The following is a 16,532-nucleotide window of genomic DNA, read 5'->3' as shown; positions in this document are numbered from 1 at the left end:
CCCCTCCCACCTTCCCAGCACCCCCTTCCACCTTTACACCATCTGCTGGGATGAGTCATAACCCTGAGTAACAGCCACAAAGCCCAAGGGTCCCTTCCACAGGTGTTAAGTTGTCTTCCTGGGAAGGCACCTTGGTCAGTCGTTGGTGTGTTGTTTTGAGTGACAATTTAGTTTTAACATCATGTGTGGGGTGTGTTTTGATGGTTTTAGTATCTGTGGCAATCTGGGGTGGGGGACACTCTTGAAACTCAGGATTGCCTTATATTTGGGCCACCTTAGAAGTGAGACATAAATACTGCAAGCCCCAGATTTCCAAAAGGCTTTCTTGTGGATTTTATCCCGCTAACCTTACCTGCTAACTGAAACTGTGCCGGTGCAGTATTTAGATGTCACTTCACCTGTAACTTTGCATCTTTGATTCTGCAAAGATGCACCTGTGGAAAACTTGGAGTCCTTGACATGTAGTTGTTTGCTAGCTACATTGTTTTATCTATATTAAAGTTTGGGCTATTGTATTGAATATGAAATATACATAAATATTGTTTTCCTCATAGCTCAATTGTACACTTTACCACATCTTCCTTTGAAAATGTAAATCCCTGCTCACAGGCCTCCCCTGCCACCCTCTCCCCCCCTCCCCTTCCCCTGCCTCCCCTTTTCCTCCCCCTCCCGCTGCCATTCCTCTTTTCTGTTCCGAGGACAAGAGGGTGGGCTAGAGCATCTCTGTGTTGGGCAAATGCTCTAGCACCGAGCCACATCCCCAGCTAGAACTGGGCCTTTATCCTTAAAATCACCCCCTCCTTCCATGTGTTCCCGTTTTTAACAAAGAAGATTTCTAATGTGAATAAATGAAGAGTAATATGGTGGTAGAAAGGGCTGTACCTTGACAAAGTTAATAACAACTGTCTAAACTTAGTTAATTATTTTAAAAGCATAGCCCCTTTATTTTCCAGATTCACACATTGCTCCTTAACCCTCCTTGTAAACAACGGATCTAAAGATCCTTGACTGTGGCCTACGTTTAAAACAAGAGCAAGCGATACTCAGTGTTACTGACTTTCAGCACCACTGAAGTTATTATTTGTTTAAACTGTAAAATAATCAGAGTGTTTCTAGCCTACATAGTCGTGTGTAAGTTCAAGCCCAAACTTAGCTTTCTTGGTGTGTATTGTTATGATATTGATTATATTTGGTTTGAACTTGACACTCTTTAAACTCACACATTGACTTTGAACATGGTCTTAATAACTATGAAATCACATTGGATTAAAAGTGTATATACAAACCTGCATTATTAAGGGTTGGCACAGATAACTTTACAAAAAAATAACCAACGATGTTCTGTCAATTCGTACTTCATTTTCCAGCCTAAGTACACACACGCAGGCACGCACACACTCATTCATATATATGTATTCACACATATATATTTCATGTTAATTATTATCTTTTATAGAAACAAAGGACGGAATACGGCCTGAGATCAGCTGACACTCCTTCTGCCCCATCACCCCCTCCAACGCCAGCACCCGTTCCGGTCCCCCTTCCACCTTCTGTACCAGCACCCGTTTCTGTGCCCAAGGTCCCAGCCAATGTCACCCGCCAGAACAGCAGCTCCAGTGACAGTGGGGGCAGCATTGTGCGGGACAGCCAGAGATACAAACAACTCCCAGTGGACCGTAAGTTTCCCCGGGGGCCGAGCCCAGCTCCACTGAGTCTGTTCATAGTAAATATTGTGAGGTAAATAAGATAAATAATAGCTGCTTATACATCACGGATGTCTGCCGGGTTTCTCTACCTCTGAGTGTCTCTGAGAAGCAGGTCATTTTCTCAGCCCTCTAAGGTATGTTGTATCTCTGCACATACCCCACTGTGCTGTGACTGTTGAATGCACACTTGCTTGAGCAGATATTCTGGGATGCACATCCCTTCGCACCTACAAACTTCAAGGCTTTTGTGAGCCTCTACGTATTTGAGAGTCTGGAAAGTGAGGGAAACCAACACTAATCTGTTTCTTAGGACAAGTGTGAAGATTCAATGAGAGACCACCTGAAAAGTAGGGCACTTGGGGGCACCCAATCTCTCTCTCTTGACAAGTTTTTGTTTGTCACAATTGAGACCTGCTGCTGGCACTTCACCAGGTGTGCTTGGTAATAGTGTGCATTGTGCAGGCAGCTGGAAATGTGAGCAGTGCTGGGTTTGAAGACTGGCAATGATTTTGACCATCGTAAGCAAGTAGTGAGCAAATGCCTGCTGCTATCATCGGCGTCTCCTCCTCTTCCTCTCTGTCCTCAGACACATACACAACCACACCACTTTTGCACAGTCGCCCACCAGTATCAACATCGAATTTTCTTCTAACTTTGACATCATATTTTCACAAATTAAAATGGATTTTCCCATGAGAATAGTATCTATGGGGACCATGGTAAAATAAACAAAATTAAAGATGCTATGATAACATAGGCTGCTGTGGCTGAGGCAGAGCTGTGTGGATAGTCTGAAAGCTAACGGTAACCCTGAGAGGTTTTGCTGTACCTTGTACCTTAGGGCCGTCTGCTCCATGTCTGATGATGTTTGTAAAGCACCGCAAGTCAACCTTTACAGCTCTTTACAGAAAACGTGGAAAACCGGAACCAGGAAAACATTTCCTATAGCTGAAGTTTGAGAAAAGTATATAGAAGGTCAGGGACATGTTGTGTGGGAGACATCTACCATCCTGCCCCAGGGCCACACCCAAGGTCCTGCGCCTTTCTCTCGATAAATGACTCTTACTATAAATGACCGATCCGTTTCTATTCTCTTCACACTGTTTATGTTCCGGAGACCGATTCCCGGCTTAGTCTTACTGTACAGTCTCACCTTTGACACCAGGTGCCTGTACTGAACTCTCAGCTTCATAGCTGACATCATAGACCTGATGTCATAGACCTGCAGGCTTCTGATGCTCAGGTGTTGTAGAAATCTTTGATCTCCACCTGGGGTCTCTACCCCACCTTTGACCCTTTAGTTCCTGAATGAAAGACACATGTAACTTATATTTACAATAATTTTATATTTACTAGAGCTGGGCAGATATCTAGCCTCTATGCTGTTAGGATCTACTTTCCTATGAATAACCCTGAGTTATTACTTACTGTGTTCCATCTGGGCTGCTCTAATCGGCCAGCGCTCAGGGCTGTGTTTTTATGGCTCACCTAACTCAAGGAAGCTTCTCTTCCTCCTCCTATACCTTCTTCTTCTCCTGCTCCTCTTCCGACCCCAAGGCCAGGAAGCCTAAACTCTACCTATGGCCCATCTGCCTAGCTATTGGCTCTTGCCATCTTTATTTACCCATCAGAAATAAGTTGGAGGACTCTCTCCTCTCTGGGACACGCAGGTCTTGGAGTCTTGCACTTAGCATTACAGTAGACCACAAAAAGCCAAACCTTAACACACAGGTCAGACTTCATTCCTAAATGTTTTGGTGCCTTTTGACCCCAGTGGGTTCCAGCTCCATGTGACCTTCATTATCAGTCCCAATAAATGGAAAATGCTAGAGAGGAAAGTAGATGCATTACTCTGTAGCTGTTATGGAAATAGTGGCTAGATGTAATAAGCACAAGCCTATTGCAGGCATGAGTTTCTCTCCTGAGGTGTAAATGATTCAGATCACCTCTTTATTCATGTTTGACCTCATTAGAAAAATAAAAGAGGGTCCAGCAAGATGACTCAGCAGGAAAGGGTGCTTACCACTAAGCCTGACCTGAATTCAGTCCCTGAGATCTACAGGGCAAAAGGAGAGAACCAGTTCTCTGTGTTGCCCTCTGAAAACACACACACACACACACACACACACACACACACACACACACACACACGCACACACACACACACACATGCACACACACACATGCACACACACACACATGCACACACACACACACACATACACACACACACACACCCCACACCAATAAGTAAGTAAGTAAGTAAATAAATAAATGTAAAATATAATAAAAAATGAAAAATTGGAAAACAACTAATTTAGTCTCGGAAATGACTGTGTATGAGTGTGAAAATATGTGTAACTCTGAGCTTTTAAAGGGATGCTTCCTTTTCAAAGATACCAGAGAAATGGTTTTCAGCTGGGAAAGTTCTATGACTATGTTTCATTTCCCTGGGGAACGTTCCCTCTGAGAAATGACTCTCCTTTTCGCCTTTCTTCCCACAAGTTTACACATGACTCTGTCTAACACGTCAGCGCAGTGATCTCTGACACTGTGGTGGGCTGTTCCAGGCCTGGGGTCAGAGTTCAGAGGCATCCAGTCCCCTTTTGGAGCAGCGCACGGCCTGGAACAGCCTGTTCTTTGTCCCACTTGAAGAAACTCAAGAGCCTACTGGGGAAGATGCATAGCTTGAATTCTTGTACAAGTAAACTCTCCTGATAATTGAAACTCATCATTTTCAAGTCAGATTTTCATATGTGAATGTGTCCCAGGGTCTGTAAAATAGACCAAATTAACACATACGCTTGCTTCTTTAACCTCAGATAGCCTCATAATTGCTCACGTAAAACTTCTTTTTTAAATATCTCAAGAGTGCATTTTGGCAATAAATAAATTTATTCCTTTGTATAAAATGAATATTTCCTGATAGCACATTTTTAGAGGTTTTTTTTTTTTTTTTTTTTTTCCTGAATAGAGGTCAGGGCTGTCTCATGATCATTTAGCAGATGGCAAAATTAAGTATGTGTGTCCACATTTCTTTCAAGATAGGGTCCTTGCTACTACAGTCTCTGTTCATTCCCCAAGCTTCTGATAAAAAAAATAAAAGGAAAAGGCTAAAAAGTGGGAACTCAAGCAAATCTCATGGCTGTGAGCAAGGGCAAGACGTCAAATGTCCGTCTGACAATTCAGCAAAGGGTGGAGATGGGTGGAGTGTTTGTCCTGCACGAATGAGGATCTGAGTTCAGATCTCCAGTGCCCATGTAAATAGCCAGGCACGGCTATGAACTTCATTCAGGCAGAGACAGGCAGATCTCAGCTCTCTGGCCATCCAGCCATGGCAACAAGCTCCAGGTTCAGTGAGAGACTTGGGGAGTGACTGGCAAAGACATCTGACCTTTGACCTACATCCAAGTTCACATGCATAACACACACACACGCGCACACACACACACACACACACACACACACACACACACACACACACACACACACACACACAGTATAACCAGTGGCCAAGGAACGAACCCACAGTAGAATGTGCCCTCTGTACGGATCTGCTACTTGGAGGTGGTTGGAGCCAGGCATTGTGTAAGCTGTTCAGGTTGGTCCATCAGAGATCCAGAAAGCATTACCTCTTGCCACTTTTGAAGATGCCGACCTGCTAGTTTGCTTTGCATTTCTTCTTCGCTCCTTTGAAATCTAAGCCCTTTGCAATCAGAAGTGTTACTGTAGGGAGAGATGTGTTTGTTGTTAGGAGAGAACTCTGAAAATGGAAACCAAAACAAGGGGCCTTCTAGAAAGAGGTGTCTTTGTAATGCCCTGAGAAAGCCTAACTGTGGGCTTGGGGCCCTCTGCAGTTGAGAAGAAGGCGTTTTCTCTCTCTTGTTTAAGGCTGACCTATCTCCTGCTCAGCATGGCATCCTATGAGCTAAAGCAGCCCCTGGAACCCAGGTTCTGTTTGCTTTCATCCATCCACAATACCCTTTCTTCCTTCAGTTTTCTTTCTCTTTCTCTTTGTTAAATATATATATACATTTTCATTTCTTCAAAACATTTCCTAGATGGGAAGGGGTTCTCTCTCCAAGAGGTTTTGCCTTCGGTGGCTGCTGGGGAGACAAAGTCATTGTCTTAGTGCCATAACCACTGGTGAATCACAGATGCTCTAGGGGTTAGCTTCATACTGAGCCTCTGTGAGTGGGTCACAAAGCAAACACAACAAGAGGACCTGAAGGCAGGATGGTCGCCCAAGTAGAGGATGGTGGGGATTAGGGTAGGAGGTGAGGGGCAATAAATATGAGCCAAATATATGTATGTGCATATATATACATGCACACATATGTATGTATATAAATAGTGTATAATATTTTATATATAGTATATATTACATATATGTATATGTATGTATATATAATATACATGTATCTATAGAAAAAGAGTGAGAGAAAAAAATTGTTGAAGAATGAACTAATTAAAGTTAACATCTCTTTCAAACTTGAGACCTTAATACAAATTAGACTCTCATAGCACTAATTGTTTCACAGTTCGCTTACTTTCCAGAGACACTAAACACACTCCCTGGATGGCATAAACAGCTCCCTCAGCTGTCAGGTCATTGCCACTTGCCAGGATAATTAGTTAATTGGTTTATGATCTCAGTTCTGAGTTCTTGAAAACAGCAACAGATAGCAATGTACGGAAATATGCACATGGATTTTTCATGCATAGAGGTGTTATCTCCCTTTATTTCGACCCCCTTGCCTTTTTTTTTTTTTCTCATAACGCACGCTCATTCATAAGCACGTGGCTAGGAGTGGAGGATGCTGGGACGTTCACCGAAGGTCATCTCAGCGATCTGGGTATAGAACAGCTCTGTTCTGAAAGTCAGGGCAGCTGGATCAGCTCGTTTCTTGGCTAATTGACAGAGACACTCAGACAGGTCATTTCTCTTCGTTCTTCATCTCCTGACCTAGATAACATGATGACAGGAACATGGTGGTTACCAAGGTCTCAGGGAAAAGGTGAGGTGAAAGGGCAAGGTGAATGACTGTCTGCCTGGATGAGACTGGCAGCATGGTCTGGAGTTGGAGGCTGAGGTAGCTTTGTGGATTGCAAATGCTCTGGGGAAGGAAGTGACCATTTTAACCAGGGCTGGAGGAGCTGAGGGAGCTGCACATGGAGTCAGGTAGGTATATTGGTGAGATGAGGGGGATTCCAAGCAAAAGAGGCCGTAATGGCCAATAGCTTCAGAGGCACCAAGGAAGCAATACCACGTCAGCTAGGGTAGGGAGTGGAGGAGAGACAGATAATTTCCTCTGAGAGGTAGAGACCAGGCAGTGGTTTGCAGCCCAGGGGCTGCAGTATCTGACAGGACCATTGCAGTCTGTCTGTTAGCAGAGGATGACAGGAGATGCGGGGGTGTGATGGAGAGAGGAAGCAGAGACCTGTGGTAGGTTGCTGCCACTGACCAAGCTGGAGGCAAGCGAGAGAAAGAAGTGGCAGGATTGGCGATACATTTTGAAGTGGGGGAATTCAAGGGATGTGCTAGTCGAGTCTGTCCAATATAGATTGAAGGGCTACACCACCGGGTGGTTCTGAGGTAAATGGAAAGATGGAGTTGCTGTTAGAGAGTGAAGAAATGTGAAAAGAAAACCAGTAATCTTGATGAGCTCGGAGCACTGAGGAGATGCTGCGATGTGAGAGGATACTTTTGAGGTACATTTCGGAGATTATTATTTACTTACTTTTGAGTCGGGGTTCCTTGGTGCAGATCACACTGCCATGGGATTCTGTGCAGTTTCTGAGGCTTCTTTTGAAACCTCCTTAATTTTATTCCTAAGTTAGGAAGTGAGATCCTCAGAGTGAGGATCAAAAATAGGTTGGAGGTCTGTGGAGCAAGCCTTGGATATGAAAGCGTCATCTAAGGAGAGAGATCATATGTGGTCGTTACCTAGGCACTCGGACATCCAAGGCCAGACTCTTAGGGGAGGCTGGCATGGGGACTGTGGAGTGTTTGTGTCCCGGGTGTCTGCCTACTGAATGATGACAGCAGCTTCCTCCCTTGGCCACCCCCGGCTGCGACCACCAGAAGGACTTCTAGATAAGTCCCTGGATGAGATCTTACTGGTTTAAAGGAGGATAGAAGATACTCAGGACCGCAGGCAGCCTAGTGGGAATCCTAACGGTAAATCAAGCACGAGGCGCTCAGCTGCTCTCTCGTGTACAGTAGAAGAGGTGCAGGCCCAGCCTGTGGAGACGGCTGAGCCAAGAGAGGGGCCGGGAAGATGCTCTAACACTTTATCATGCAGTTTATACCGTGTTGAGGTACAAGTGAGAGGAGATAGCAAGAACTCTGTAACCCTGGGTCCCAGGCTTCACAGGACTCCGAGGCTGATTAGGGCTGGGGTTCTGGACGGGGACATCACATCAGAGATGAGTAACCATGACCGCTCCCTCTCCGTGTCCAGGAAGGAAGTCCCAGATGGAAGAGGTTCAGGATGAGCTCTTCCAGAGGCTGACCATCGGGCGCAGTGCTGCACAGAGGAAGTTCCACGTGCCACGGCAGAACGTTCCAGTGATCAATATCACTTATGACTCCTCACCGGAAGAAGTAAAGACTTGGCTGCAGTCAAAGGGATTCAACCCCGTGTGAGTGCCCGGTGTGGACCGGCTGCCTTCTCAGCTGGGTCACTTATGTGCCACTCATGACTCTGATAAGTTGTCGGAGCCCGTGCTTTGTCCCGTAATGAGGAAATGCTGGCTAACGCTTCAAAGGCAAAGAAGAGGAAGGTAGAATTGGGAGAAGAGAGTGACAAATTTCTAGTTCTTGGTGTGGATCCCTTACCAGTCTCTTGGACAGTTGTTACCAGCTGTGAGGACTACCGGCATTTTATTCTTTATCATCAGTTATGCAGGGAAGAGGACGATGGTTTCAGCTAGACCATGCCTTGTAGGACACGCCAGCATCAGTCTTCCTGCGGGTGGATAGCCTGTCTCGAGGCTGTAAATCCGAGGGATCCTTTCTGCTTTACATCCCTGATCTAAAAGTCTGTAGATGTTTTGTGTATACTCAGAACCATCCATGAATAATTCATGTCGGAGTAATCTTAATATAGAAACTCACTCACTTGTGAGTGTAACATAACTGCCAATGAAGTGCAGTCATTAGTCACCATGTTACTAGAAAGCTGTCTGCTGCTGTGTTTGGGGTAAGAAACATAAGCCCGAGGAGGGTGATAATTAGAAGCCCAACTGCATCCTTTAAGATGCTCACTGGTCATTCTGTGTGAAAGGAGCCTGGGGGTCATGGCCATAGCCCTCCCTTGGTATCCCTTTGTCTCAGCACCACAGTGCTATTTAAGGATATGGAACACACAATACTGGCCTGTGCCTGTAATCCCAGACCTGGGGGGGTGGGGGGGGCGGCAGGGGGGGGCAGGCAGGGATAGTGGGAAGGGCCTGCAGTTCAAAGTCAACCTGAGCTACATAGAGAGTTCTAAACCAGCCTGGGCTACATGAGACCCTGTCTCAGAAATGAAATAAAATGAGCATTCAAAAAACAGGTAGATAATAGATAGATGATAGATAGATAAATAGGTAGATGATAGATAGATGATAGATAGATAGATAGATAGATAGATAGATAGATAGATAGATAGATAGATAGATAGAAAGAAAGAAAGAAAGAAAGATAGATAGATAGATAGATAGATAGATAGATAGATAGATAGATAGATAGATAGATAGATAGATAGATAGATGATAGACAACAGAACTGGAAAGAGAGTTTAGTCATTAAAGCTAGGCAGACCCAGTGAAAACTTGAAGAAGGAGAGAGAGAGAGCCAGCTTCTCTCTTGCTGATATTCTGTCCCTCACAGTAATTTATTTCCTTGTGCTCCGATTGTAGGACTGTCAATAGCCTCGGGGTGTTGAACGGAGCACAACTCTTTTCTCTCAACAAAGACGAACTGAGGTCTGTCTGCCCGGAAGGTGCCAGAGTCTTTAACCAAATCACTGTTCAGAAAGCTGCTTTGGAGGTAAGACTTGTGGAATGGAGCTGCTCAGAGAGAGAGATCGAGGACTGCCACTGGCAGCTCTGGAACCAATGACCATGACGATAGTGGCCAATTTCCCCTCGCTGAAGAGATGAATTAAAAGCTTGGCTCAGTTTTTCCTACTCTGCCACTAAATACCATCAGTAACTGTTTTCAAAAAAGATTCTCTTTCAAGGGCAGCTAGAGCTTTATTTTTGAGCATTGAACAAAAGCACGGTGCTCTTAGTTTATTGCATGGGCTGCTATAAGAACTTCAATTTTGCTAATAGAATAAACCCATACCCGAGTGAGGAACAGTACTCGAGGCCAGGCCTATATTTCTTTATTTATTTTGGAAATGTCAGTGCAATAAATAAATAAAACCCTAGGTGTGGGGTGCCTGGAGAGAACTTGCCCTGCTTTTACAGAGAGGCTTACTCACACATATCCACCTGCAACTCCAGCTTCAGGAGCTGGGCACTATATCAGGATACACACACTCACACACACACACATACACACACACACACACACACACACATCAGGAGTTGGGCACTATATCAGGATACACACACACACACACACACACATATATATCGGGGCAACTATGTTCATGTACCCACATACATGTATAACTACGTAAAACTGTGGCTGGGCATGTCAGGGGCAAATCTGTAATCCAGCACTCAGGAGGTGGAGGCAGAAAGTTGAGTTCAAGGCCAGCCTCAGCTATACAATGAGTTCAAGAACTGTCTGGACTCCTGCAATCCTTTCTCTGACAAACCAAAGTCCTGGATGCATTTCCCAAGGCGAGTAATCCACCCACAGAATCATCAGGAGTGTTACGGAAGGTCACTGGGAATGTGCAGCTGAGGGCTAGGGAGATAGCTTAGCAACTAAGAGTAGACACTAACGAGGGCTAGAGCCTCCAGTCCCTGCATCTATTTAACCACCTAAGCATCCCACAAATGCTTCTAACTACAGCTCTGAGGATCTGAAACCTCTTCTGGGCTCTGAATATGCACAGGCAGACCTGTGAGTGAACATATATAAAATACATACACATACACACTCACACACTCTTACACAGATATGTTCTTTCACAAACACATATACACATAAATAAAATCTTTTTTCTTTTTTTTAAAGATTTATTTATTTTTACTTATATGATGGTTTTAACTTATGAGTACACTGTAGCTGTCTTCAGACGCACCAGAAGAGGGCATCAGATCCCATTACAGATGGTTGTGAGCCACCATGTGGTTGCTGGGAATTGAACTCAGGACCTTTGGAAGAGCAGTCAATGCTCTTAACCACTGAGCCATCTCTCCAGCCCCTAAATAAAATCTTAAAGAAAAAAATTATACAATTGCAAGAGGAATGATTTAGTCACACTTGTCTGCATAGCAGCTGGAGAGTAGATGGGCCTCTGTTTGGCTGGAGGCATTCAAGTTATTCTGTTCAAAGTTGGCTCTGTAAGAGTTAATGGTTTTGTGAAAATTATAGTTGGCCTCAAATAAAAGGATATAGGATTCAACATGAAGCTGGGAGGTAGCTCATTATCCCTAGCAGGTATATTATGTAAATTGAACAGTTAAATAACTCAGGATGAAATAGCTTTGTGTGTATAATCCTGTAACCGTTCTCCATCGAGAGAAATTCCATTACCATGAGAACTCTTCCCGACAACATTGATCTGGAAGGTTTTATGTTCCAGTTTGATGATTGCTTTTCATATATACAGTATGAATAAGAATCATGTCTTCCCTAAAGTAGTTTTATTACCATTATACTTTCTAATCTTGTTAAGAATAGACAAATTACTTCTCAAGGGTATGTTAGAAAATTCGATACCCCTAAGTTTCTTTCGTCCGGGACTTCCTGTTCTTCCCTTTGCCCATCCCTCCTGCTTCCTGCTTCTGATTCCTCTGGGAGTTGACTGAGGCAAAAACCTGATGCAGGTTTCCCTGTGCCCTGCGCTTCTTGGCCTTGGGCCCAGTTACTTAGTTCCCAGCACCCCAGTTACTTAGTTCTCAGCACCCCAGTTTGATCCCAGAACCTTTAGTGGGCAGAGAGACTAGGAGAGGGTACCCAGGGATTGTTGAAAAAGCTGAGAGTGGGTACGCTGGCATGGTCAGAGTTGTCTGAAGGGACAGCCTTTAAAAATCTCTAAGTGGAGAGGAGTGCCTTGACTGACTGACAATTCTCGGAAGGTGTGAAAAGATGGCTCGGGTGATAGGGCATGGGTTAATAATGATGAAGAGCCAAGTACAGATCCGGATCGCAGATCTGAGAAGTAGGCACAGCTGCATAAGCCCTGGGGGACAGGGTGGAGACAAGAGGATTCCTGGGCTGGCCTGGCTAACCTTAGGTTTAGTCTGAGCTTCTGTCTCAAAAACTAAGGTGGAGCCAAGTGTGCTGGTGCACCCCTTTAGTCTTAGTGAAAAGGTAGCGGGAGAGGGGTCTCTATGAGTTTCAGGGCAGCCTTGTTTAGGTAGACAGTCCCAGGCAAGCCAGAGTCACATAGTGAAACCCTGTCTCAAACAAAAAGGAAACAAAATAAAATAATAATAATGTGAAAGGTGCTAGGGAAGACAGTAACATTGACCTCTGACCTTCACATGCATGTGAGCACCTACACATGTGTAACTGAACATAAACACATGTATGCAAAGGGTTCTTTGATAACTGATTCCATGTAGATGTACCCTCTTTGTATTGGCAGGTCTAGAACATTCTGCATGCATTATTGATCTGTCCTTATGCTAAACTGAAAGGCTCAGTCAGTGACAGTGAGGAACCTGTGTTCAGAGAGCTATTCACCTGATATGCTACTGCAGACTAGAAACGTCATGGGCAGGTAGAGACAGTGCTCACTGACAGCTCCTGCTTTCTTGAAGGAATAGTGTGGGGGTTGAGGGGCACCATGGACTACTCCTGAGCCCTTCGGTAACTGTACAGCCAGTACAACCAGTACACACAAGCCAGTGACTCTGTTGTCTGCGCCATGTTTATTCTTCAGGACAGTAATGGAAGCTCCGAGTTACAAGAGATCATGCGGAGACGGCAGGAGAAGATCAGCGCCGCTGCGAGCGACTCGGGAGTGGAGTCTTTCGATGAAGGGAGCAGCCACTGAGTCCATGAACTTCCTTATTCTTGGTGTGGTCATTGAACAGTGATGGACATGCTTTGTTTTAAGAAGCCTTGAAGGGAATGTCAAAGCTGTCGTCTTGGTATATGTAATTTATCGCCATATAAAGAAACAGTATATGCCTGAGTAAGCAGAGGACCCGCTGCTTCTGTGCACATTAGTTTGATTAAAACTGAGAAGCGGGTAGGTGAGATGGCTCAGCAAGTAAAGGTGCTTGCTGCCAAGCCCAATGACCCAAGTTCGAGTCCCTGGGTCTACATGGTAGGAGAGAGCTGGCTTCTGCAAGTTGTCCTCTGATCACCACACATAAATAAATAACAAATGTAATTTACAAACTTTTAAAAGAAAATGTAATTTAAAAAGCCAGACGTTCTAGACTGTTCTGGGCTTGGGAAATATTTTTTTTCACTTTCCTAAGATGTACTTTCCTTTGCTACATTAATTATCGCAGCCTTGTTCGATGATCTAAGTGGGGATATTTGACAATGGCAGATTTATTCATTGCAACAAGGAAAGACACAGCCATTGATGAAAAAAAAGAAAGTCTCAGCTTTCAGTGACTGGGATACCTGTTGTCCAGGGAGGAGGCTCAGTTAGACTACCCTCTGCTTACTTGAGGTCTGACATGCCCAATGAGAGTGTATTTAGCTTTATTTAAAGTTCTTAATGCCAACAGTTTTAAAAATCACATTTAAATGAACTGTACAAGGTAGCCAGACCTTGAATGTATGAATAGACTATATAATATGTCCCCGAGAAACTTTGTTACTCTCAGCTCTGTTGATTGCGAAATCTTGCATAGATTATGCTTTGATTTAGTTTCTTTTCTGCTTATTGTGTAAAATGTAATTAAACATGAGAAAGCACGAGTCAAGAGTAAGGCATATGCACTCACAATCAATCAAAGTAGCCCGTGTCGGTGTTTATTACAGTATTTTGCTTAATGAAGGCCTCAGTTATAAATATTGATATAAATAAGTAGTCAAAGAATATCGGGCCATCTTATGTGTTTTATCTGTGTAACAGGGACACTTAATTTACATGTACTTTAACCCCATGAAAGAGTCTAGATAGAGAGAAGACACATAGCTAACCTTCAACAAATGTTATTTTTGGAAACACAGGTTTTGTCATGAAACGTAATGTTATTTCACATATATAAAAAAAAGATGTTATGTAAGAATGTTGTATATTTTAACATAAGTCCATTTAGAGAGATTATCTAGATTCATTAATTTTTCATAGTGCCTTTTTCACAAAAGTCAGCTGGAGAGAGTCTGCAATAAACAGTATTTGCTGTATATTAATAAATAGCTTCTATCTCATCAACACCAGAATGTTTGCTTGGTAGAATGAGCATTTGGGTCGAACAGAATGAGAAAAGTCCCCTGTGAAAGGAGGCTCCAGTGTGTGTCTGTGCAGAGAGTGGCCTAGGATACTGCCCCGTGTTCCCCTGTTTTCTGTCTCCCTTGGTTTCTCATCCCTGCTTCCTACCATCAGTTCAGAGTTGATAAAAACGAGTGACAACCAACGCAGACTGCATTTGCTATTGATAACTGCTAGCAACTTCTCAGGGCCAAGTTTCCAGACGATGAAGGGCATGGCAGCCTTGTTTTCCATTCCTGTCTCCCCATCATCCTTAGCAGATGTGAGATGAGAAAGAACTAGTTTGGATGTCTTATATTCTGTAAGCCCTTCATTAAAAGAACAAAGAGGAAAGCTCTAAAAGGCAAAATAAAATTCAAATATTATGATCACCTGGTTGAAAATTAGCATATCCAACAGAGAAAGAATTGGCATAAATTATATCTATATGTTATGATACAAAGGGGGCATGATTTATATCTGTGTGTTATACGAAGGGAATGTATCAGAGATGCAATAATCACAGGACTCAGTGAACTTGGGAATACAAGGTACTTAGAAGTAGTGGCATTTAGAAGACTGAGGCATAGTCCTGTCAGAGCTGGTGTCCAGGTGTCTGTCTGAGGCAGAGTCCTGTCAGAGCTGATGTCCAGGTGTCTGGGCAGAGTTCTGTCAGAGCTGGTGTCCAGGTGTCTGTCTGGGCAGTCCTGTCAGAACTGGTATCTGGGTGTCTGAGGAGTTTGGTCACTGGAAAGTTTGAAGAAAGAGCCCACAGAGCTGGCAAATGGACTTCTAGGAAAGCAGCGTAGCACTGGTGATGATCTGCTTCCAGAAACAGATGAACTCATGAGTCAAAAGAAAGGTTCAAAGTATTCATGGGGTGGGAGAGTGCACCCACTTCCAGGAGGTCAAGAAAGGACACTGGAGACTTGTACATGCTGCTGATGCTATCATTGCCATTGCCGCTGCTGCTAGCAGTCATGTGTAACTTGCAGAGTGGAGAACAAGAGGAAAAACAAGGTAAGGTCATTGTCACCTCCCCATCTGTGAACCTTCTGTGTCCTTGAAGAGAACCTGTCTGACCAGCTCATGGTAAAGACCTGAACCCCAAAGTTGAGAACAAAGGTGTAGTTTGAAGAGCTGTCCAGTTCCAGCATCTGCCTACTTATACTCTTGGCTCTCCTTTCTGTATGCATTTGAAATTATCTACGAATGAAAAGCTCACGTGTTTTTCCTTAGACAGTATAATCTTCCTTCCCCGTTATCTGAAAATAGGTAGGAAAATGAATGTTTCTTATGAAGTTTTGATTAAAATGGAAAAAGGAGAGGGACCAACTTGAAAGACCTCAGTGGGGAGATCCCCACTCACAAGTCCCAAGTTGGTGTGCACACCCAAGGAATCACGAGAGACCGTCTTGATGTAAACACATGAGGTAGTTTAATGACGGAGCTCCAAGTATCTCATGCAGGAGACAGAGGAGTCGACCCCCGAGGCTCAGAAGCTAGGGGTTTATATACAAAAAAGCTGGGAGCAGGGGAAGAATTGGCGCGGTTACGCACAATTGGTCAGTTTAAACATCAGCAAATTGTACATGCAGAGTGAGGTAACAGCAATTCTGAGGGGCAGGTGCTTGACTTGGCTGAGATGGTCTGGACGACTCTGCTGAGATAGTCCGGGCATCTTTGTATGCCTCTATCTTTATGGCTAGCCAGTTCCTAGAATGACTTAACAGCAACAGCCTTTGTTCTTTGCCCTTGGCCCCAAAAGCCCTCCTAACTAGCAAGCCACATGAGTCATGGACCTTGAATTTAATTTTCTTTCAAACTGAACTAACTTTCCAGCCCCATGGTCTATTATTATTTAACATCTAGTGCCTGATTTTTTTTTAAATAAATCTTCAATGTATAAATTTAAACTATTTTAATTCTTTCTAATTAAGGCTTTCTTTACCATATACCAAAATCGACCTCTGATGACACACATGTAGCCATATGAAATTTTATTGTTGGGAAAATTTTTATCTATCATAATAGTTTTGTAAATGATTTAGAAAGTAAAGTATTGGTTTCCCTGGGGATGAGGTCATGTTAGTGACCCCATCTCCAGGGATGGTTTCTTACCCATTATTGTCGCTTAAGAACTTGGCCTAGGCTACCAGGAACATGTAAATAAGAAAAGGAAACAAAACAGATAGATTGCCATGAGAACTACGGCTCAATATTTTTTCTCCGGCGAAGAGTTCCGCAACTGGTTCCAGGAGGCTTCCCCCTT

At 43.8% G+C, this 16,532-nt stretch overlaps 1 protein-coding gene across 9 annotated transcripts in view; it reads left to right on the top strand.

Moving 5' to 3' along the window:
* Positions 1–14,651, top strand: part of Eps8 (epidermal growth factor receptor pathway substrate 8) — a 172,153-nt gene extending 157,502 nt beyond the window's left edge. For 5 of the 9 annotated variants that reach the window (NM_001271588.1, NM_007945.3, NM_001271587.1 and 2 more), the window contains 4 exons: positions 1,457–1,679; positions 8,174–8,354; positions 9,615–9,744; positions 12,767–14,651. In NM_001271588.1, the coding sequence (NP_001258517.1) occupies positions 1,457–1,679; positions 8,174–8,354; positions 9,615–9,744; positions 12,767–12,880 (648 nt within the window). In that variant the 3' untranslated portion in view covers positions 12,881–14,651. The remainder of the gene's footprint in view (positions 1–1,456; positions 1,680–8,173; positions 8,355–9,614; positions 9,745–12,766) is intronic. The other 4 variants (XM_006505508.3, XM_030255145.1, XM_011241204.2 and 1 more) reach the window with 1 other exon arrangement.
* The last annotated feature ends 1,881 nt before the right edge of the window (positions 14,652–16,532 follow it).

The sequence above is a fragment of the Mus musculus genome, chromosome 6, assembly GCF_000001635.26.
Source record: "Mus musculus strain C57BL/6J chromosome 6, GRCm38.p6 C57BL/6J".
Lineage (NCBI taxonomy): Eukaryota > Metazoa > Chordata > Mammalia > Rodentia > Muridae > Mus > Mus musculus.
Note: the sequence above shows the minus strand (reverse complement) of the source record. Positions and strands in the feature narration are given on the sequence as shown.